Below are 24,858 nucleotides of genomic sequence, written 5' to 3'. Positions count from 1 at the left end.
TGCAACTATTACCGAAGCTCCAAATATTGTTGGCTATGCCATCGATCTTTGTTGAGGAGATATCAGACACACTTAGGACCAAAAAAAATGTATCCAATGTTCAACCTTTGCCGCTCTTGTGTCTATTCTGCCGCACACTACAGAAATACTATACAATACACAAGCACTGGAGGCTAAATATTCACCACGCTGCTCTGCCTGTCAAAAGCCTTGTGAAACCAGAGCGAACTGACGCTGTGAGAGTGCGGGGATTTTTCCTGCCCCTCCACAAAGCTACAAATATAGTTTTGTTCATGGAGAGAGGGCGCACTGGAATTGTCATATTTTAATTGGTTTTGTGTTTGGATCTGGGGACCAGTCGGTGAATCAGTATTGACAACAAGGTTCTTAGAAAAAATAAGAACAGATCGCCCACGGACTGACTCCCAAGTTGTTTACGCTCCGAGTCCCATAAACCTGAGAATTTTTACTACATTTCTTACATTCTAATTAATCAACTAACAAGACACACACACACTCGTTTATGTTTGCCAACCTCCACTCCATGTTTGCATAGTCACACAGGGCCTCCCTTACAGACTGTGTCACCAAGTCTACTGTCAGCCATGGCGAGAGGGATGGATTGAGGGCAGAGGCAGTGAGGGGGATTCCTTCAGAAAGGGTCTGCCTGACATACTTCAGGCCAGGCTTATGGTTGCACCGTACAGCACGCACCTCAACACCAGGGCCTCGCGCCCCAACCCACCCCACCTTCCACCCCCTTACCAGGCCAGCCCAAACTCCCTCCAGCACCTGCACAATGGGGGAACTCCCTCCATGGCAAACAGTGGGGCCTGCAGAGCACAAATCCTGGGCAAACAGCGCCTTGCTCGCCCCGCTCCCCGCTCCACCACACACAAGGCAGAGACAAACGCAGGGGAGGATCCGCGGTCCCTATAAATAGAACCTGGGTAACAATACACACAGCTGACTGTGGCAGGCAGGAATGTGTACAGCACCTCATGGCAGGTTCAACAACAAGTGGGACCCGTGGACTGTTCTGTGCCTATGCCAGAGAGGGACCGTCAAGCAAGGGGAAATCTGGGTAAGGGGAAATGGGGAGGATTAAGCAATACATGGTTACTACATTTCTCTGGATGACCCTCACACAGTTAGAGACAGAAATGTGAAACCATAGGCATAAAACCTCATCAATGCTGAAGAGCGATAATGAACTACAAGAACACGGAAATTAATGGATGACAGTTTCAAAGCTTTTTGAAGAGGAGCTTGACAATGTTTTCTTCGAACATGCCTTTGGCAATAGGTGCTGCCTACATATATGTTTTCTCACTGGCAACTTTACTTTACAGCCGTGACATCACTTCCATCGGCATTGCTACTTAAAGGTCCAATGCAACCTTTTTTCTTTTTATCCCAAATGATATCTGAGTAACAATTAAGTGCCTTACTGTGATTGTTTTCAACTAAAATGGAGGGAAGGAAACAAAATAGCTTCTTTGCGAAGAGCAATTTCTCAAGCAAGAATTTTGCTAGGACTGTCTGGGAGTGGTCTGATTGGGGAGGGGAAAACGGAAAACTAGCTGTGATAGGCAGAGAGGTTTGGAACTCTCTTTCTTATTGGTCTATTAACTAATTTACTGCCTGGTGATGTCACCGGGCAGGCCAAAACTCCATCCCACCAAAACAGACTGAAATTTCAGGCAGTCTTTTCAAACAGCTCTGACACTAAAAGGGCATTATCGTGATAATCCCAATTTCCCAGTATTATTCCAACCTGTGTGTAAATATATATAAAACACAGGAACAACATGTTTTTGACTGCACTGGGCCTTTAAATAACCAAAAATGTGCTTTGAAATGCATGGCTTTATGACAAGAGCCAAGAGAAGTCCCCTAGGTAATGGGTACCAAGCCTTCACTTTGACAGATGGTAATGAACTTGTACGGCATTGTGTGCGACTTCACAGCACAGCTTTGTGTATACCCACAGTTAAGCCCATGCGCACAAGGACAACAAACTCTCAGGCACCAAGAACACACAAACACACACTAAAGCACACACACACATGCACGCATAGACGCACACACACTCCGAACACTACTTTGGGCATAATATGCTGCATGTCACCTCACGTAATGCTGTGTCACCTTGCTCCTCCCATCCCCACAAGACGGTAAAGTCAATAGGTGAAATCTCTGCCAGTAACTCGGAGACCTGCGTCCTCCAGTACTCCCAAGAATAGCCGAGTCAGAGAAATGTAGTCAACTAAGGTTTTGGATAAATGACAAGTTACATGACTGCCAACCTTTTACCTGCAACTGAATTGGCTGTGGAACAATACAAACTGTAATACAAACAGACATTACTTCTTACCTCTTATGAATATGACATACTGACTCAACCTGCAATGACAAATCCGTACTTTGTACTACACTTAATCTGATAAGCTACTTCACATATAGTATAACATGCCTTTTCTATAGCCTACTTATACTTTCAAACTCATTTCCTCATCACACTTTTCATTAAATGTCTTAGATAGTCACCTAAAAGAGATGCCCGAGATGAAAAGCTGAATGACTTAATAGTTAGTTATGTAGTTATGCCAGCAAGTCACCGGCCAGCTGCCAGGCAAAGCCATTGTCCTGTTAAGAGGGCTTCTCGCTCCAGTCCAGCGCGCACAGGACACTTTATTATTACCAAAATGTTTCTTAGCAGACCAGAGTTCTCAAGTACCTGTACTGCTCAGCAGGCGGCTGTCCAGAGCAGTTTCCACGGTTACCAGATGGACGTCTGGGCCGTTGGACCTGACCGTGTCCCGCCCTGTTTCCAGACAGGATCGAGGGCTGTCCCAGTCCCGGATGGGGGGGATTATGAGAACGTTGGAGGGGGGTAGTAGTGTGGTGCACCCTCCAGATGTGAGGGACAGTTTTTAAGAGAGTTTGGTTCCCTTTGGGTTTCTCCAGTTTCATCTAGTGCACAGGTCCGTTCACTGCCCCCACCCTCCTCTATCCCAAGGTGCCTTTCCTCCTTGGGTCTTGTCCAACTGCCATGTGCAAGTTTGTTTTCGCTTTTCTCTTTACAAGAGTGCACCTCCATCAAATCTAGGTTGAAGGACAAGGTTATATAAAGGCTACCAGGATAGAGTGGGTCTGCTTCCCGGGACCACCCCTAAATAAAATGTATGCATGCATGACTGTAAGTCGCTTTGGATAGAGCGTCTGCTAAATGACATGTATTATATTTTTTATTAAGACAGTCCCAATTTAGGTCAATGCCATTTTAGCGCTTGTCAATTTATGAAATAAATCATGAATTGAACATTTTCCATAAAATATTTTGGGGGTTTTCATTTCATGAATGGTCTCTCAAGGCTTGTTATGGCAGTGTTTATGCAAACAGACAACAAATACAGCTTACAGTGCCTTCAGAAAGTATTCCCAACCCTTAACCTATTCCACATTTTGTTGTGTTACAAAGTGGATTAAAATTGATTTAATTGTAATTTCTGTCAACAATCTACACAAAATACTCTGTAATGTCAAAGTGAATTTAAAAAATTGAACATTCTTCAGGAATGGATGGAAAATATGAATATATCTTGATTAGGTAAGTATTCAACCCCTTGTGTCAATACATGTTAGAATCACCTTTGGCAGTGATTACGGCTGTGAGTCTTTCTGGGTAAGTCTCTAAGAGCTTTGCACACCTACATTGTACAATATCTGCCCATTATTCTGTCAAGTTGGTTGTTGATCATTGCTAGAAAGCCATTTTCAAGTCTTGCCATAGATGTTCAAGACAATTTAAGTCAAAACTGTAACTAGGCCACTCAAGAACATTCAATGTTATCTGGGTAAGTAGTGTATATTTATTTGGCCTTGTGTTTTTGGTAGTTGTCCTGCTGAACAGTGAATTTGTCTCCCAGTGTCTGTTGGAAAGCAGACTGAATTCGGTTTTCCTCTAGGATTTTGCCTGTGCTTAGATCTATTTATTTTTTATCCTAAACATCTCTCTAGTCCTTGCCGATGACAAACATACCCATAACATGATGCAAAAAATATGAAGAGCGGTGCTCAGTAATGTGTTGTGTTGGATTTGCCCCAAACCTAACAGTTTGTATTCAGGACAAAAAGTTCATTTCTTTGCCACATTGTTTGCACTTTTACTTTAGTACCTTATTGCAAACAGGATGCATGTTTTGGAATATGTGTATTATGTACAAGCTTCCTTATTTTCACTCTGTCATTTATGTTAGTATTGTTGAGTAACTACAATGTTGTTGATCCATCCTACTGTACGTTATCTCTTATCACAGTCATTAAACTCTGTAACTGTTTTAAAATCCCCATTGGCCTCATGGTGAAATCTCTGAGTGGTTTCCTTCCTCTCCGGCAACTGAGTTAAGAAGGGAGCCTGTATCTATAGTGACTGGGTGGATTGATACACCATCCAAAGTGTAATTAACTGCACCATGCTCAAAGGTATATTCAATGTCTGTTTTTTTGTTTTATGTACCAATAGGTGCCTTTTTTTGTGAACCACTAGAAAACCTCCCGGTCTTTGTGGTTAAATCTGTGCTTGAAATTCACTGCTCGACTGAGGGACCTTACAGATAATTGTATGTGTCGGGTACAAAGATGGGGTAGTCATTTAAAAATCATGTTAAACACTATTATTGCACACAAAGTGAGTCCGTGCAATTTATTATGTGACTTGTTAAGCACATTTTTATTCCTGAACATATTTAGGCTTGCAACATTTTGGGGTGGCAGGCAGCTTAGTGGTTAGAGCGTTGGGCCAGTAACCAAAAGGTTGCTGGATCAAATCCCCAAGCTGACAAGGTAAAAATCCATTGTTCTACCCCTGAACAAGGCAGTTAACCAACTGTTCCCCAGTAGGCTGTCATTGTAAATAAGAATTTGTTCTTAACTTACTTGCAGAGTTAAATACATTTTAAATAAAGATTTTCCTTTTTGTGTCACAAAATCTAAATTTAATCAATTTTAAATTCAATGCGGAAAAAGTCAAGGGGTTTGAATACTTTCTGAAGGCACTGTACATAATGGCAGTATGGCCATGGTAATGCTAACGAACCAAACCTGTCACTTTGTGTTTATTTTTGTTTTCCCCATAAGCCTGTTAAGTTGTTTATAACCCTTGGTAGCACTTTAACCACTGCAATTGTAATTAGAGAATGTTCCAGTAATGACAGATGATACCAGAAAGCTGCTATTCCAGATGTTTATCTATCTGCTTCTGAAGGGTTCCTGTTGTTGCCATTTTAGGGTGTGCTCGTAAAATTCACTCTGGAGTGAAGCTCTCAGAGTGTTCAGAGCACACACTGGACGCTCTGGCCCAGGAGAAGGGTTGATCTGAGCGTTCTGACCTCACAACGGCAGTCAAGCACCCAAGCTAACTGGCTAACATTGGCTAGCTTGCTAGCTACTTACAGAAACAATGACAGAACACCTCACTCTGACAATTTTAAATTGCCCTAACAGAGCTGGTAAGGCTGTTTTCATGTTATCCAGAGATTTGGTGACTAGCTGTGCTGCTGGCAACAATTTAATTATGATTTTTCTGTGACGTTTACTGACATATACACTACCGGTCAAAAGTTTTAGAACACCTACTCATTCAAAGTTTTTTCTTTATTTTTAATATTTTCTACATTGTAGAATAATAGTGAAGACATCCAAAAACTATGAAATAACACATATGGAATCATGTAGTAACCAAAAAAGTGTTCAACAGATCTAAATATATTTTATATTTGAGATTCATCAAATAGCCACCCTTTGCCTTGATGACAGCTTTGCACACTCTTAGCATTCTCTCAACCAGCTTCATGAGGTAGTCACCTGGAATGCATTTCAATTAACAGGTGTGCCTTGTTAAAAGTTAGTTTGTGGAATTTCTTTCCTTCTTAATGCGATTGAGCCAATCAGTTGTGTTGTGACAAGGTAGGGTTGGTATACAGAAGATATCCCTATTTGGTAAAAGACCAAGTCCATATTATGGCAAGAACAGGTCAAATAAGCAAAGAGAAACAACAGTCCATCATTACTTTAAGACATGAAGGTCAGTCAATACGGAAAAAGTCAAGAACTTTGGAAGTTTCATCAAGTGCAGTCGCAAAAAAACATCAAGCGCTATGATGAAACTGGCTCTCATGAGGACCGCCACAGGAATGGAAGACCCAGAGTTACCTCTGCTGCAGAGGATAAGTTCATTACCAGCCTCAGAAATTGCAGCCCAAATAAATGCTTCACGGATTTCAAGTAACAGACACATCTCAACATCAACTGTTCAGAGGAGACTGTGTCAATCAGGTCTTCATGGTCAAATTTCTGCAAAGAAACCACTACTAAAGGACACCAATAATAATAATAAGAGACTTGCTTGGGCCAAGAAACATGAGCAATGGACATTAGACATAGAAGGCCAGCATACCGGAGTCGCCTCTTCACTGTTGACTTTGAGACTGGTGTTTTGCGTGTTCTATTTAATAAAGCTTCCAGTTGAGGACTTGTGAGGCGTCTGTTTCTCATACTAGACACTCTAATGTACTTGTCCTCTTTCCCAGTTGTGCACCGGGGCCTCCCACTCCTCTTTCTATTCTGGTTAGAGACAGTTTGCGCTGTTCTGTGAAGAGAGTAGTACACAGCGTTGTACGAGATCTTCAGTTTCTTGGCAATTTCTCGCATGGAATAGCCTTCATTTCACAGAACAAGAATAGACTGATGAGTTTCAGAAGAAAGTTATTTGTTTCTGGCCGTTTTGAGCCAGTAATCGAACCCATAAATGCTGATGCTCCAGCATTTGTGGATTAGCTAACACAACGTGCCATTGGAACACAGGAGTGATGGTTGCTGATAATGGGCCTCTGTACGCCTATGTAGATATTCCAAAACAAATCTAACTCCAATAGTCATTTACAACATTAACAATGTCTACACTATATTTCTGATCAATTTGATGTCATTTTAAAGGACAAAACATTTGCTTTTTTTTATTTTTTTAAGACATTTCTAAGGGACCCCAAACTTTTGAATGGTCGTATATATATATATATATATATAAATAAACGTTTTCTGAAGATCGTTTATCACATTATCGATCCAGTATTTCCTAAAAAGCCGTAAACCTGACACTGATTAGGTCACCAATGCCATGTACTGAAGAGAGGGACAACGCGCGTCAGAGAGTGAGAAAACGAGGACAGAGAGGGTGTTCTCCATTGTCTCAGTTTACCCTCTCTAAAGTCAACAGAGTGAAAGGCGGATGTTGTTCTCCTGTCTGTGTGTACGTGCCTTCTTTCCCTTTCACACGTCCTCGACATTTACGAGGAGTTTAGGTTTCGGCCCAGGGGTCACACCCTTCCCATTCCAAGCCCACGGAGAGGAGGCGGAGTGCAGAACCTGTCGCGGGGAATAAAAGGGGAGTCCGCTGAAGGGTCGCAGGCGCACACATTCGCCGCCCAGGAGGCCGAGCGTGGTTGGGGCTAGCCGTGGTGATAGTAAAGTCTGTTGAGTCAGAGTCAACAGAGCCGTGAGAGCGGCGTGTTAGTGGCCAGCCGCGAGTAATGGGCCCGGTGTTGCGGGCCCCCTTTCGACGGCAGGATGGAACACCCCCACTGGCCTTTTAAAATGCTCCAGCGTCCCCCACTCGAAATTCGCTTACAGCACCAGCAGCTGTGCAGAAGTAATTTCTCTCACTCGCTCCCACTTCCGTATGCATAGATCAGTACCTAGTGAAAGTCTACACGCCAGAGTTAATACTATGGGAAAGCACCTTCGGCAGACTTTACAGTGCCTTTAGAAAGTAGAGACTTCACATTGCCTGCTACAGTGCGTTTACATTTAACCTGGGGCGGCAGGTGGTTAGAGTGTTACCCGAAAGATTAACCGAAAGATTACTGGATCGAATCTCCGAGCTGACAAGATAAATATCTGTCTTTCTGAACAAGATATTTAACCCACTGTTCCCCGGTAGGCCGTCATTGTAAATAAGAATTTGTTTCTAACTGACTTGCCAAGTTAAATAAAAAATGTTTAACCATTTATTGTGTCAATAAAAAACAGCTGGACGTAATGACATCACAAAAAAACGTTTAGCTAAATCCCGCAGTGTCGAATAAAAATGAAGTGGTTGAAGTGTTTCCATTACAGTGTTGTGTTGTGTATTCATGGATGCCAAAAGAAGCCTACCTTCCTCAAAAAATGTACCAAGAAAAAAATATATAAGAATTTAGCTTTCCTCTCTTCTCTGTGTTTCATAAATGTCCCTCAATCTGCAAGAGGCTGAATGTATCTCACTGGAGTAATTTTCAGAGCGAACGAAACAGCGCCTCTTTGTCTCAGTATGTGTAGCCTGGTCAGAAAAAGTATGACAAAGAGTATGACATTATGCCGCCCATAGCGTTGAATGCAAGGGAAGCCAGCGATAATTTGGCCTCCCTTGATAAAAATGAATAAATAATTAATAGCCAAATCAGCATTGAGCTAAACTGAGCGAGCTCAGCTGTGAATGGTCCTGGCACACCCCAAAAAAAGTGTAAAGGGAAGACAGTTTGGATTTGGCTTCAGACCAAATGTCATTATTAACAGTCATTATTGACAGAAAAAAACTTGAATTGTTGCACCTCATTGTGTTGTTTTCGTCCAGTGGCTAGCTAGCTAAAATAATCCCTTTCCTAAATTAGCCATGGATGGAGATAGGGATTTGGACTTGTGGTTTTACCTAATTTGTCATACTGGCCAATGATTATAATGGCGATTCTGATCCAACCATAAATTCATACATTGTGCCCCTGGCCTGAGAGGATGGCATTGGCGTTTCTCTACAAGTAGGGTGAGTCAATATGTTTTTTCTACTTGAACACACACACACAAATCAGAACCATGGACAGCCACATCCTATTTAGCTTACGTTGATTGGGCAAAATTATTTTTGGTATCTTTTAGTTGTTACTATATTAGACTAAGCATAGGTTATTAGGTAGATGATGTTGAAATGTTGAATTTTAAATGGTGCTGGAATAGTGGACGCAGCTCCTGTTTTCTTTGCAACTTGCAGTAACTCTCCGTGGTTCTAAATCAATAGTTGTTAAGTTGCCCGAAAATGCCGGAAACATTACCTTGCTTGACCATGATGTAGGTCATGTTAACTGTTTGTTACATGCGATATGAATTGTGGACTTCACCGGACAGATGTTGCTCTCCGGTTTTGTAATGAAACAAAGGTGTGGTTGAATTTATTCTGCTACTGTGTATTCTTATTGTCTTGGCCTTTGGCCTATATATCACAGTCACAAGGCATATGAACTAACATGTTATATAGAAAACAACGCAATAATCACAACACATACAGTGGGGAGAACAAGTATTTGATACACTGCCGATTTTGCAGGTTTTCCTACTTACAAAGCATGTAGAGGTCTGTCATTTTTATCATAGGTACACTTCAACTGTGAGAGACGGAATCTAAAACAAAAATCCAGAAAATCACATTGTATGATTTTTAAGTAATTAATTTGCATTTTATTGCATGACATAAGTATTTGATCACCTACCAACCAGTAAGAATTCCGGCTCTCACAGACCTGTTTGTTTTTCTTTAAGAAGCCCTCCTGTTCTCCACTCATTACCTGTATTAACTGCACCTGTTTGAACTCGTTACCTGTATAAAAGACACCTGTCCACACACTCAATCAAACAGACTCCAACCTCTCCACAATGGCCAAGACCAGAGAGCTGTGTAAGGACATCAGGGATAAATTGTAGACCTGTACAAGGCTGGGATGGGCTACAGGACAATAGGCAAGCAGCTTGGTGAGAAGGCAACAACTGTTGGCACAATTATTAGAAAATGGAAGAAGTTCAAGATGACGGTCAATCACCCTCGGTCTGGGGCTCCATGCAAGATCTCACCTCGTGGGGCATCAATGATCATGAGGAATGTGAGGCATCAGCCCAGAACTACACGGCAGGACCTGGTCAATGACCTGAAGAGAGCTGGGACCACAGTCTCAAAGAAAACCATTAGTAACACACTACGCCGTCATGGATTAAAATCCTGCAGCGCACGCAAGGTCCCCCTGCTCAAGCCAGCGCATGTCCAGGCCCGTCTGAAGTTTGCCAATGACCATCTGGATGATCCAGAGGAGGAATGGGAGAAGGTCATGTGGTCTGATGAGACAAAAATAGAGCTTTTTGCTCTAAACTCCACTCGCCGTGTTTGGAGGAATAGAAGGATGAGTACAACCCCAAGAACACCATCCCAACCGTGAAGCATGGAGGTGGAAACATCATTCTTTGGGGATGCTTTTCTGCAAAGGGGACAGGACGACTGCACCGTATTGAGGGGAGGATGGATGGGGCCATGTATCGCGAGATCTTGACCAACAACCTCCTTCCCTCAGTAAGAGCATTGAAGATGGGTCGTGGCTGGGTCTTCCAGCATGACAACGACCCGAAACACACAGCCAGGGCAACTAAGGAGTGGCTCCGTAAGAAGCATCTCAAGGTCCTGGAGTGGCCTAGCCAGTCTCCAGACCTGAACCCAATAGAAAATCTTTGGAGGGAGCCGAAAGTCCGTATTGCCCAGCGACAGCCCCGAAACCTGAAGGATCTGGAGAAGGTCTGTATGGAGGAGTGGGCCAAAATCCCTGCTGCAGTGTGTGCAAACCTGGTCAAGAACTACAGGAAACGTATGATCTCTGTAATTGCAAACTAAGGTTTCTGTACCAAATATTCAGTTCTGCTTTTCTGATGTATCAAATACTTATGTCATGCAATAAAATGCAAATTAATTACTTAAAAATCATACAATGTGATTTTCTGGATTTTTGTTTTAGATTCCTTCTCTCACAGTTGAAGTGTACCTATGATAAAAATTACAGACCTCTACATGCTTTGTAAGTAGGAAAACCTGCAAAATCGTCAGTGTATCAAATACTTGTTCTCCCCACTGTAGGTAGTAATATGGCTTTTTTTTGGATTAGCTTCCCCAGTGATTTTACCCACGCACCGCTACTGTTCCATTACCCATTTAGGCAAATTGCGCATTAATAAATTGGCGACAGACTAAATGCCCTCCCACCTACCCGTTTCATGTAGCCCGTGAAATCCAACATGGATAGAATGCAATAATTGATTAATATTTGCCATATTCTAATTATATGGCTGCCGGTGACTATTATTAGCACCTCACAACAATGAGCTAGCTGCACACTCCACTCCCCATCCCCCACAACCGGAGACTGAGAATCTAGGGGGTACCATAAACCTGCCTCTCAAACGCTCTTTGACCTGTCTGACCTGTGCCCTGATAGGTTACTAGGGGCCCGGACATCTGCCCATCCTCTTGACTCCACATCACACAATATTTGCAGTCACCCTCAAGCAGTGGCAAAGACCAATATCTCTGTCCCTGCCCATCAACAACTGGACTCACTCATATCTCTGGACTTGTGGGATGGTGATCGTGCACAAAGTGAGTTGTGTGACATGTATATATTGTTCTTAATAGTTAGTTGTTACTATTGTTGTATGCCGTCTTTGTGTATAACTGTCATATGTGCAGGTAGCATATACATTTTCATCCTTCCCTTTAATAGTCTTGTTGCTCTACTTGTGCTATCAGTTATAGTATTGTGTACAGTGTATTCATTACCTCTGTCTCTCCTGTTTCAGAACCACTACCATTCCACTATCATTCTATTACCTCTCCCACTTTTCATCCCCATGTGCATCGTCCTCCGAGTGTTTAAATCAAGTTCCCGTTCGTGTTAACTCTTGAAATGCTTTATTCCCCTCTAACCAGTCACAAACCAGTAAAATACGTCGATCCGGGTCGCTCTCTTTTAAGTTCCTTCGAGACGGATTTGTGACTTTGCTGACACCGCCACAATATGGCGGCCCAGAGACCACACAGGGTATTTTCCACACAGGCCACCTGCAGTCCAATGGAGTATGGCTCTGGGGTATCCAGTTAACTACGACCATGTGTATTATACCCCCTCTGTGTAGTCTATGGGAGCCCCACACCTGCCGACGGTGCAGCCTGAACCCTATGGCCCGTCTCCTCCACCTGTGTGATACTACTCAGGACCAGGTGGGGTCGCATCCCCAACAACCCAGCGTGTGGATTATTCTTCTACGTTGGGAAGTCACAGGAAGCACGTTTTGCCCGTATTGAGCAGAATATACAGCGTTCTTCGCATTATGCAACAGAAGACCAGATCCCGGGATTCTTCCTGTTAGCGGAGCCCTCTCCAACAGGTTGCAGTGGAGAACATCAGCCAGTCATATGGAGGACAGCAGCAAGAATGTGTTATCGACCCCGGCACCGTTGCCAGGTATGACTGTGACTGTCTGGTGTGACTATATTGCCTCTCCATCCCCGGCACCATTGCCAGGTGTGACTGTGACTGTCTGGTGTGACTATATTGCCTCTCCATCCCCGGCACCGTTGTCGGGCATGGCTGTGACTGAGACCGGGCAGGGACACGTCATGTCCTAAGCCCTCGCTGGTCCTCAAGAGTTGCCTGCTACGGAGACTGAGCCCACAACAGACGTAATTACCGATCACCCCTCCACTGCTGGGGATTCTGGGGGAACCCTCTCCCTGGCTTGGGCGGTCTATGCGATTCCAGCAGCATCGCTAGACGGTAGTGTGCCTATGTTGCTGACTGGACTCTATTCCTCACCGCCACCAGATCATCACCAGCCAGAGCTACCTGGCGAGCTGTCGCCAGCGACAGAGGCCGTGTCTGCCTCTGACTCTCTGCCTGTCCCTGCACTAGGGGACCCTCCAGCAGCACTGGACCTGTCTGCTGCTACCTCCGATGACCGGTCCAGCGCTGACCTGGGCCCATGGGGGAACCCAGCCACACCCGTCACCAGACACTGACAGTACCGCTTCACCTGACACTGCCCTGGGTCCCGTTCGGGGTGTCCAGGATGGCCCCTACCCAGCATGCACTACCTGACCCAGCTCCAATCCTGGTCCTGCTGCTGCTTGAATGAACCCCGACGGGACTGTGGGGACACACCAGACCTCACCGGGGCTGACCACCCAGACTCTGCCACCCAGTGTCCTGTTCCAGGAGCGCTACCTATTCCTGTCCCTGGGGTCCGAACTAATCCACCATCTGGACTTACTCACATCTCCGGACTTGTGGGATGGTGTGCGTGCAGCTTCTGTCTCAATCCCAGCTTTGATGCACCTGTACGGACCTCCCCTTCTGGATGATAGGGGGGTGAACAGGCAGTGGCTCAGGTGGTTGTTGTCCTTGATCTTTTTGGTCTTCCTGTGACATCAGATGCTGTAGGTGTCCTGGAGGGCAGGTAGTTTGCCCCCGGTGATGCATTGTGCAGACAGCACCACCCTCTGGAGACCCTGCGGTTGTTAGCGGTGCAGTTGCCCTACCAGACGATGAAACAGCCTGACAGGATGCTCTCAATTGCCTTGTTGCACTACCTGTGCTGTCAGTTATAGTATTATGAGCAGTGTATTCATTACCTCTGTTCCAGAACCACTATAGTTCCACCATCATTCCACTACCTCTCCCACTTTCCATCCCCATGTTCCTCTTCCTTGTGTTTTAACTCTTGGGCTGCTTTATTCCCCTTTAACCGGGGGCGGTGTCAGTGAGTCACAAACCAGTAAAATACGTAGAGCCGGGGTCGCTCTCTTTCACTATTAATTCTCATGTGCCAATGTATTGCCACAGTCGGTGCCATGGTGAAACTTGCAATCCTGTAGATCTGAAATAATTGGATGGTGAAAATTGCCAGCCAACCAGAAAAGCTATTCAGGAGTTCATTAAAGTCAGGACAATCCTTGTCTTGCAAAGAAAGAGTTTAACAGTTGAAAAAAAATGTTTTTGCAGGCAGTAGAATTAGAAAAATAATGTGGCGTGGAACTTTAGTTACAGTGGGGCAAAAAAGTATTTAGTCAGCCACCAATTGTGCAAGTTCTCCCACTTAAAAAGATGAGAGAGGCCTGTAATTTTCATCATAGGTACACTTCAACTATGACAGACAAAATTAGAAAAAAAATCCAGAAAATCACAGTGTAGGATTTTTAATGAATTTATTTGCAAATTATGGTGGAAAATAAGTATTTGGTCAATAACAAAAGTTTATCTCAATACTTTGTTATATACCGTTTGTTGGCAATGACAGAGGTAAAACGTTTTCTGTAAATCTTCACAAGGTTTTCACACACTGTTGCTGATATTTTGGCCCATTCCTCCATGCAGATCTCCTCTAGAGCAGTGATGTTTTGGGGCTGTTGCTGGGCAACATGGACTTTCAACTCCCTCCAAAGATTTTCTATGGGGTTGAGATCTGGAGACTGGCTAGGCCACTCCAGGACCTTGAAATGCTTCTTACAAAGCCACTCCTTCGTTGCCCGGGCGGTGTGTTTGGGATCATTGTCATGCTGAAAGACCCAGCCACGTTTCATCTTCAATGCCCTTGCTGATGGAAGGAGGTTTTCACTCAAAATCTCACGATACATGGCCCCATTCATTCTTTCCTTTACACGGATCAGTCGTCCTGGTCCCTTTGCAGAAAAACAGCCCCAAAGCATGATGTTTCCACCCCCATGCTTCACAGTAGGTATGGTGTTCTTTGGATGCAACTCAGCATTCTTTGTCCTCCAAACACGACGAGTTTTTACCAAAAAGTTCTATTTTGGTTTCATCTGACCATATGACATTCTCCCAATCTTCTTCTGGATCATCCAAATGCTCTCTAGCAAACTTCAGACAGGCCTGGACATGTACTGGCTTAAGCAGGGGGACACGTCTGGCACTGCAGGATTTGGGTCCCTGGCGGCGTAGTGTGTTACTGATGGTAGGTTTTGTTACTTTGGTCCCAGCTCTCTGCAGGTCATTCACTAGGTCTCCCCGTATGGTTCTGGGATTTTTGCTCACCGTTCTTGTGATCATTTTGACCCCACGGGGTGAGATCTTGCGTAGAGCCCCAGATCGAGGGAGATTATCAGTGGTCTTGTATGTCTTCCATTTCCTAATAATTGCTCCCACAGGTGATTTCTTCAAACCAAGCTGCTTACCTATTGCAGATTCAGTCTTCCCAGCCTGGTGCAGGTCTACAATTTTGTTTCTGGTGTCCTTTGACAGCTCTTTGGTCTTGGCCATAGTGGAGTTTGGAGTGTGACTGTTTGAGGTTGTGGACAGGTGTCTTTTATACTGATAACAAGTTCAAACAGGTGCCATTAATACAGGTAACGAGTGGAGGACAGAGGAGCCTCTTAAAGAAGAAGTTACAGGTCTGTGAGAGCCAGAAATCTTGCTTGTTTGTAGGTGACCAAATACTTATTTTCCACCATAATTTGCAAATAAATTCATTAAAAATCCTACAATGTGATTTTCAGGATTTTTTTTTCTCATTTTGTTTGTCATAGTTGAAGTGTACCTATGATGAAAATTACAGGCCTCTCTCATCTTTTTATGTGGGACACCTTGCACAATTGGTGGCTGACTAAATACTTTTTTGCCCCACTGTACGTGAGGACGTGCCTTGAAAAACAATTACCATAATTTTTTGCAGTGAAGTTTTACAAAAGAAAAATTCACCCTTCAAACAAATAACATTTTTGTCTATCTTTTGAAAATGTCCCCTATAACTGCCGTTTCCATTACATGACGCAATGATTCTGCGACATTGCTTTTGTCGAATGGAAACCTGACTAATGATTCCCAAACAAATTTACTGAGTTTGTGCAATTTTGACAAAACTTTTTTTCTTCTTTTGGCTCAATACTACAAAAGTTTGGATTTGAAATCAAACAAGGACTATGAGGTTAAAGTGTAGATGGTCAGCTTTCATTTGAGGGTATTTTCATCCATATTGGTTTAACCGTTTAGAAATGACATTTTTGTACATAGTTCCCCCCACATTTCATGGGACCAAAAGTATCGGGACAAATTCACTTGTGTATTAAAGTAGTCAAAAGTGTAGTATTTGGTCCCATATTCCTAGCACGCAATGACTACAAGAAATAAGAATAGAATGTTTCTAAACACATCTACATTAATGGATGCTACCATGATTACGGATATTTGTGTGTCTAACTTTCTCACTCATTATTCCCAATTCATTCAGGACTTTCCATAATCATTGTAGCATCCACGTTAATGTTGAAGTGTTTAGAAACATTATATTCTTATTTACAATAAACGTGACTCCAAAAAGGCACAATACATTATTTACCATTCATTTCTATGGGGCACAAAATAATCTAAAACTCAACCAAAACAGAGCAAAGGCTTCCAACAAATTTGTAGTCACAAGCTCGATGTAGTCATTGCATGCTATGAATGTGGGACATTTTACTACTTTAATACACAAGTGAATTTGTCCCAATACTTTTGCTCCCCTAAAATGGGGGGTACTATGTACAAAAAGTGCAGTAAATTCTAAACAGTTCACCCGATATGGATGAAAATACCCTCAAATTAAAGCTGACAGTCTGCACTTTAACTTCAGCCATTGTTTGATTTCAAATCCAAAAACTTTGAGTATAGTGCCAAAAGAAGAAAAAAATTATTCACTGTCCCAATAATTACAGAGGGCACAGTATGTTGCCCTAAGAGTTGTGCAAAGGTATAATCTTATTCAAAATGATTCACAGCTGTAAGGCGCTTCCACTAAGTGTAAACTCTGGGGTGTGAAGACACACAATGAAGACAATTTTTCACTCTGTAAATGTGGAGTAGGTTGTGTAGATCGGTACGATCGGATTTAATCCCTTTTTAGATTGAATTGTAAGGCAGCCAAATGTGAAGACTGTGCAAGAGGTGTGTCAACTTTCACTAGGCAATGTATGTGTGCCAGATAATTTGCGTGTGCATCTTAAGAGTATCCTTACAACAGTCTGTGTCCTGGTTTGGATGGGTCCCTCCGGGCCACTACACTACACTACACACGTTTTGAGAATGACACAAATATTAATTTCCATAAAGTTTGCTGCTTCAGTGTCTTTAGATATTTTTGTCAGATGTTACTATGGAATACTGAAGTATAATTACAAGCATTTCATAAGTGTCAAAGGCTTTTATTGACAATTACCTGACGTTGATGCAAAGAGTCAATATTTGCAGTGTTGACCTTTCTTTATCAAGACCTCTGCAATCGACCCTGGCATGCTGTCAATTAAATTCTGGGCCACATCCTGACTGATGGCAGCCCATTCTTGCATAATCAATGCTTTGAGTTTGTCAGAATTAGTGTGTTTTTGTTTGTCCACCCGCCTCTTGAGGATTGACCTGAATCAACTTTAGGAGATGGTCCTGGCGCTTGCTGGACTTTCTTGGGCACGCTAAAGCCTTCTTCACAACAATTGAACCGCTCTCCTTGAAGTTCTTGATGATCCGATAAATGGTTGATTTAGGTGCAATCTTACTGGCAGCAATATCCTTGCCTGTGAAGCCCTTTTTGTGCAAAGCAATGATGACAGCATGTGTTTCCTTGCAGGTAACCATGGATGACGATGGAAGAACAATGATTCCAAGCACCAACCTCCTTTTGAAGCTTCCAGATTGTTATTCGAACTCAATCAGCATGACAGAGTGATCTCCAGCCTTGTCCTCGTCAACACTCACACCTGTGTTAACGAGAGAATCACTGACATGATGTCAGCTGGTCCTTTTGTGGCAGGGCTGAAATGCAGTGGAAATGTTTTTGGGGGATTCAGTTCATTTGCATGGCAAAGAGGGACTTTGCAATTAATTGCAATTCATCTGATCACTCTTCATAACATTCTGGAGTATATGCAAATTGCCATCATACAAACTGAGGCAGCACTTTGTGAAAATGTATATTTGTGTCATTCTCAAAACTTTTGGCCACGACTGTACAATGAAACTAGATCTTCATAAGGGTTTGGCAGGTGAAGAAGAGAGAGAAAGTGTGCAAGAGGAAGTAGTGGATAGGGCATTAAAAATGATTTCCTGTCTCTCTGCAGGTAGCGGGAATCAGGAAATCCTGCTCCAGGCTTAGACCAATGCTTTTTTAACTTAACAGTATGTTTCCTGTGGAGTCTATAATCTCTATAAAAGAATAATGGACACAGCTATAGTATGGGGGCTGCACAACAGGAAAGAACACCAGGGCCTTGTAACCTAACCTAAGGCCTGCACAGATAGTTGCCTGCAAACTAGACCACCCATTGACAGTCCTTTATGTTTTAACAAAAAAACAAACAAAACAAATAAATACACACCATCCATCAGTCACCTTACCAAGCGACCAAATGGTCAACGTATTTATTAACAAGTCGCAGATAGGACAAAGTCTATATATACACACACAGACGCTTATACAATGCCTTCAGAAAGTATCCACAACCCTTTACTCTTTCCAAATGTTGTTGTTACAGCCTGAATTTCAAATTGATTCAATTGAGATTGTGTCCCTGATCTACACACAATAGGGCACCACAGTGGAGGTGCCATAAAACCTAGCGGTCAAAACATGTTCCAATAATTTTTCCACCATTCACTTTAGGAACACTTAAAATAAGAGCTTTGTTTCGTGTAAGCTTACCCTGGCATAACGTTTTGATAACCATGTAAATCTCTCGGACAAGGTGACTTTCATCAATATATCCGGCTCTACTTACTCTCAGATTCAAAAATGCTAATAGGCATAAAAGTAGACATCATGCAAAACTCCTGCGCATCATTTCTAGCTGACACTTTTGCTGACAGGTATTGTGTCAATTTATTGTCAATTTAAAAAAATGTAGCCTATTTACTCATTACTATACTTAGCTAGCATTAGATGGTTAATCCAGAGATTTTTACCTTTGCCTCGATTTCGCAGTCTCAATCCAGATCATCATGGCATTTGTAGTTCTTTATGATAGACACACTAGCAGCTAATTATTTGATTTTGGGGGATAAATACAGGTAAATATATATTTATAAAAGTCACTTTGTCCGAGAGAGATTTACATGGTTAATAAAATGTCACGCCAGGGTAAGCCTACACTAAACACAGCCCCTTTATTTTAAGTGTTTCCAAAATCCCCTATGGGAAAAATGAATGGTGGAGAAACGATTGGAACTATTTCCCTGCTTGACCACTAGGTTTTATTGGTATTTTGACACACTGTGGTACTCCATACCCCATAATGTCAACGTGGAATTTTGTTTGTAGAAAATATTAGAAATTATTGCGAAATTAAAAGCCGAAATGTCTTGAATCAATAAATATTTAACCCTTTTGTTATGGCAAGCCTAAATACGTTAAGGAATAAAAATTTGCTTAACAAATCGCATAATAAGTTGCACAGACTCATTCCATGTTCAATAATAGTGGTTGACATGATTATGGAGTAACTACCCCATCTCTGTACCCCACACATACAGATAATTCTAAGGGCCCTCAATCGAGTAGTGAATTACAAGCACAGATTCAAGGGAGGTTTTTCAATGCCTCGCAAAGGGCACTGATTGGTAGATGTGTGTTAAAAAAAAGAAGAAGAAAGAAGCAGACACTGAATATCCCTTTGAGCATGGGGTTAAGTTATTAATTAGCCTCTGGATGGTGCATCAATACACCCAGTCAGTTACTCCACAATACTAACCTAACTGACAGAGTGAATAGAAGGAAGCCTGGACAGAATAAAAATATTACAAAACATGCATCCTGTTTGCAATAAAGTAATACTGCAAAAAATGTACCAAAGAAATTTACTTTTTGTCCTAAATACAAAGCATTACATTAGGGGCAAATCCAATTACCACTTCATATTTTCAAGCATGGTGGTGGCTGCATCACGTTATGGGTATGCTTGTCATTGGCAAGGACTATGGAGTTTTTGGGGGACAAAAATAAGAGGAATACAGCTATAAGCAAAGGGAAAATTCTAGAGGAAAACTTGGTTCAGTCTGCTTTCCAACAGACACTGGGAGACAAATTCACCTTTTAACAGGACAATCCCTCAAACACAAGGCCAAATCTATACTAGAGTTGCTTACAACATTGAATGCTTCTGTGGCCTAGTTACAGTTTTGACTTAAATCGTCTTGAAAATCTAAGGCAAGACTTTAAAATGGTTGTCTAGCAATGATCAACCATACAGTTGACAGAGATGGAAGAATTTGAAAAAGAATAATGGGCAAATATTGTACTATCCAGATGTACAAAGCTCTTAGAAACTTACCCAAAAAGACAGATGTAGAAGCAACTTTGGTGGCGATTACAAAGTATTGACTCAGGGGTGTGAATACTTATGTAAATTAGATATTTATGTATTTTATTTTAAATAAATGTGATACATTTAAAAAAAAAAACATTTTCTCACTTTGTCATTATGTGGTATTGTGTGTAGATGGGTGAGAAAATCCATTTTGAATTCAGGCTGTAACAGAATGTGGAATAAGTCAAGGAGAATGAATACTTTCTGAAGGCACTGTATATATAATATAAAAAGAAACAGCAACACTTGTGATTTGAAGTGTAACGACCTTGCCAGTGATTGATTGCTCAGGGCAAGGTGATAACTGATATAGACCTCTACCAATGGGTGATATGGTGAGGTTTCCTGTATGATGTCATTGTTGTCTCCAGTTTTAATAGTTATATTCTGCTTAGTGACCAGGCTGGAAAAACAGGGTTGGGGTCAATTCTGTTTAAATTCCTGTCCAGTCCAGGAAGCACAACATTTTTTTAAATATTAATTAAAAAAGCCTCAGAAAATGACTGACTTTCAAAAAAACAACTCAAATGTCACCCCAAAAATGGTACAAACAAAACAAAACGTATCATGTCAGAATAAAATTCAACATATAAAGCTGATTATTACATTCGGTACATTTTTAAATATTCAAATCTTAAAATTGACATTCTTAAGTTTTGTTGATGTTGAGGGAAGCAGCGAGGGAGGCAGAAAAGGCAACCATAGCGTGGTCTTATCTGGTCAATACTGAACCACTGCTATGCACGGAGCAACACTTAAATACTGAACTGTAACTAACAAAAGAAAATGTCGTTTTTTGCTGAGAAACTTGGGACCAGTAAGCTTTCACATTGTAATACCAGTCTGGGTTTAATATTGCAAGTCAAAAGGATATTATAATACAACTCCTGTGGATAATTTACTGCAATCTAGAGTCTTGCCAGGGTCAGGCACATCAATTCCGAGCCCCAACCGATATTTGACATCAGGACAGATTTTTCTCCACAACCCGAACCAACCACATAGAATTGTTCAGAGAGCCGATCCGTGACCCGCCAAAAAAAGTATATATTTCAATTGTTTTTATGACTCCAGAGTAGGAGGGTAATAGGTGTTCCCCTTCCCTCTATTAATTTGTCTGCATGTCTATTCAAGATATGGATAAAAGAATACCATGAATTAAGAACAATAAGCCTCTCTTATAATTCACAATGCAGCACATTGACAACTCAAATCGCTTTTAAAAAGAGCCTTCCAATTAGCCTTCTTAACTAATGAAAGCCTATAGCCGACATAAAACAATACCTTTACATTCAATATTGTTTTGAATTGAAACAAACAATTCCCAAAATCGAATAGGCTATAAGGCTGCAAAAATGGGCTACTCAAACTTTTACCAGCCACACAGGTTTAAACTTTATATAGCCTGTGCAAGGTTAATTCATGTAATAATGAACCGATAATAAACAGAATTATCGTAAACAAACACCTGCTTGCCCTTTAACTGTGTATCCATCTACCGGGTTGTGGCCTCTAAAACGGGGATTTCACTGTTTCCACGATGGTGTATATTCAACCATCATAACAGGGGAAATAAAAATAAAGGTTAAGTTAACAATTTTCACGTAGCACAATGTGCTACGAGTCAGGGAAAATAAACTTGGCAACATATAGTTTCATGGCGGAAGGGAACATAAGCTCTGCATGTGGACAAATTAGGAATGTTTCTCAGCACCACACAAATAATAGAGAGTTCCCATCTCCACTCTCTCGCTGCGTGGCTGGTAACCTAGGCCTAGGCTCTCTGCCTCACCGCTCACATAATGATATTCACAACACAATTCAACAAGCTCCTGTGTTTGTAAAAAAAAAAGAAAAAAAAGTGGTATCTGCATTTAGAACGTTTTCGACCGGAAATATAATTGTTCTGATTTTGTGAAGAGCCATATTAGAAATACTAGGATTTGAAGGACATCCACTCAACAATTTATGACACCACAGTGAATCATTGAGGAAGCACGTTAAGGCGAACTGTTAGAAGGAAAAGATAGTTAGTGCTCTATCAGCCTTAAATTATAAATACATTTAACCAAAATAAAATAATCCAACTTAAACTTCCTGTTAAAATCTGAAATGCTAATCTCAAAATGCACGGTGGCCTCAAAAACGCCTGCCGATATGGAAGTGAGAAGGGGGAGATAGAGGTTTGAAAAAGGTTTCTCCCCACCAGGCCTGGATGGAGGCTCGCCGGGAAAGACAGTACTGAGAGAACTGGGGATGGGGTGGAGGTCGCTGGAGCTTGTTAAAAAGCATAGTAAAAATCTTTGACATTTACACTGTTAAAGTAAATACATTCAGGCAGTAGAGGGAGAGGTATTCTCCTCCCCCCTTTGTAACGAGGTACATTTGGCACTGCTGTAACTATCTGTCCCTCTGTCTCTCTCCTGCAGTCTGTCAGTCTCTATATCTGTCTGTCAGACCTTCCGTCCTCCTCTTCCATACCACTCATGTGTTCATTCGATGCTCGCTGGTTTCAAAACGGTAAACGCGGTTGTCCGATTGTCCGCTCACTGGCGTTCGATCCATGCCCGTCCCTCCTGGCTGTGTCAGACAGGAGCCTCTGGGTCAGAAGGCACATATGTGCGCCTTTCCATCGAGTCATCCGCTTAAATCTCCTCTACATAAAAACTCAGGCAGTGTGCAGACCACCAGGGTCTGGGTTCTAAGGGTCCTCTCCCCCCCACCACCCAGGTTCATTCCCAGCATCCTCTGTTCTGTAGTTCTTTTGGGAAAAGGCAAACCTCTTGGATGGTCAGACTCAGATCCCATTAGTCAGGTCCGTGATGATGTTGGCCTTCACCAGCTTGCGGAGGAACTCCTTCTCCTTGGATATGTTGTGTGTCCAGGACTGCGGAGGTGCAAGGGAACACAATCAGAAACAAGAAGCATGTCAGATGAATGCAGGTCAGGTTCAAAGACCCTGTTCTCATCAGCCTAAACTTGAAGGACGTTCCTTGCATTCTATTCTGTTTGCATCATCTCTCTCTGCATCAAAACATTTCACTTGACCTGGTTAAGAGCCTTGCCATAGGCACTTCAGTAAAAGCATGCATTGTTTTTCTGATAAATGTGTGATAGATTATAGTGTGACGTTTGTTTGTGTGTGTATGGAGCCACACCGTGTTTCCCTCCCCATTGTGATCCAGGCCGTCAGTCCGGTCGGCAGAGTGTGTAACCAGAGCAGGTGGTGGGCTCTGGGGCCTGAGAGTGCGAGGACCGGGCTGAACCGGGCCCCACAGCTGCCCCAGGGAACCCACCTGTGTCCAAGCTGTGGGACCGAGCCGCTCGAGGGCCCCTGGCCTGTCTGGGTCGGCCCGGCCCGGACACTGACGGATCTCACTCACACGGAACCAGGGCTAGGGTTTCAATGCTCTACAGGGAGCATGGCCGGGAAACCCATGTGAGCGGTAACACCGGTGTCTCTCTTCAGGCCTTGCTATCTGATTCAGGCTGAAAGTCCAGGGATGAGGAGCTAGTTCAGAAAGTAGATGATATGGAAGCAACCTCCCTCTTGCTTTAACATCTTTGCATCCACATAACACACACATACAAATGGTGTGTACAGCCATGCTGTACAGTGTGTTATTCTACATTCACTCCTGTACGACCCCTTTACACTAAGCTAGAGAAAGTTGAAAAACACATTGATCCATCTCGCATCTACGGTGGGTAACGCTGGCTGGAGGAGGGGACTAGTTCACGTCAGACAGTGAGTAAGGATACTACTGCATCTCATCACCCCCTCAGAGGTGACCTCAGCACATTACCACCAGCGGAAGGACATGAGGGAGCGGTAGTCTTTGTGTTCCAATGACGATAGACCTACTAGATGATGTTTCCATTGATTGCATTGCTCAACATGGCAAATGTCAGGAGTTCACCGGGAGTTTAGACAAAGGTTATCATTCTGAGCTCATAGTTCCTACGTCAGCTCCCCTCTGTGACATCTGTAAAAACAGAACACTGATGCAGTCTGGAGTGGAGGATTAAAACGCCCCGTCTTGGAGTAATTTATTTGGTCATAGTTCAAAGGGAGGGGGGGGATACGAGAGCCAATCAAAAGACACAGATAATGGAATAACACTTTCGTCAGTCAACAGGTCTAGCGGGGAGCCAATGTAGTCTCCGCTCTCTCATCTGCACTCTCCTGAAAACACAGGATCGGGGAAAGCAATACGGTGGATTTGTGCACTGACAATGCGTTTTCACTCTTCCAGTTCTTTCACATTGACTTAGCGTAGACAAGGAGAGGACACGCCACTCGAAGACTACTGAGATGCACCCATTTCCAGTTGATATGAATGCAACAAAAACACGCACCTCTTTGATGGCGGACATCTTGACCGTTTCGTAGTAGTGCAAGGGTGCGTGAGGCATGTTCATGTCATAACCGAAGCCAGCCACCACCACCTCATCACAGTTATGCAGCGCCATTGTTATGGCGACGGTCCCCAGGGTTGGAATGTTCTGGAGAAGGAAAAGCACAGAGGTGGCCATTAGTGGTGTACGGGTCAGCTGTTTGTTCACCTGCACCCGCCTGCAATCGTTAATAACCCATCTGCAAACGCCTG

The 24,858-nt window shown here is 42.8% G+C and overlaps 1 protein-coding gene across 7 annotated transcripts in view; it reads right to left on the bottom strand.

Moving 5' to 3' along the window:
- LOC139550859 (CMP-N-acetylneuraminate-beta-1,4-galactoside alpha-2,3-sialyltransferase-like) overlaps nucleotides 1–24,858 on the bottom strand; it is a 96,871-nt gene that overhangs the window by 981 nt on the left and 71,032 nt on the right. For 6 of the 7 annotated variants that reach the window (XM_071362075.1, XM_071362078.1, XM_071362074.1 and 3 more), the window contains 2 exons: nucleotides 24,608–24,754; nucleotides 18,276–23,135 (listed from right to left, as the gene is read on the bottom strand). The exons of the other annotated variant lie outside the window; for it this stretch is intronic. In XM_071362075.1, the coding sequence (XP_071218176.1) occupies nucleotides 23,046–23,135; nucleotides 24,608–24,754 (237 nt within the window). In that variant the 3' untranslated portion in view covers nucleotides 18,276–23,045. Of the gene's footprint in view, nucleotides 1–18,275; nucleotides 23,136–24,607; nucleotides 24,755–24,858 lie in introns of those variants that run through there. 7 annotated transcript variants of the gene reach the window in all.

This window comes from Salvelinus alpinus, chromosome 23 (genome assembly GCF_045679555.1).
Source record: "Salvelinus alpinus chromosome 23, SLU_Salpinus.1, whole genome shotgun sequence".
Taxonomy (NCBI): domain Eukaryota; kingdom Metazoa; phylum Chordata; class Actinopteri; order Salmoniformes; family Salmonidae; genus Salvelinus; species Salvelinus alpinus.
Note: the sequence above shows the minus strand (reverse complement) of the source record. Positions and strands in the feature narration are given on the sequence as shown.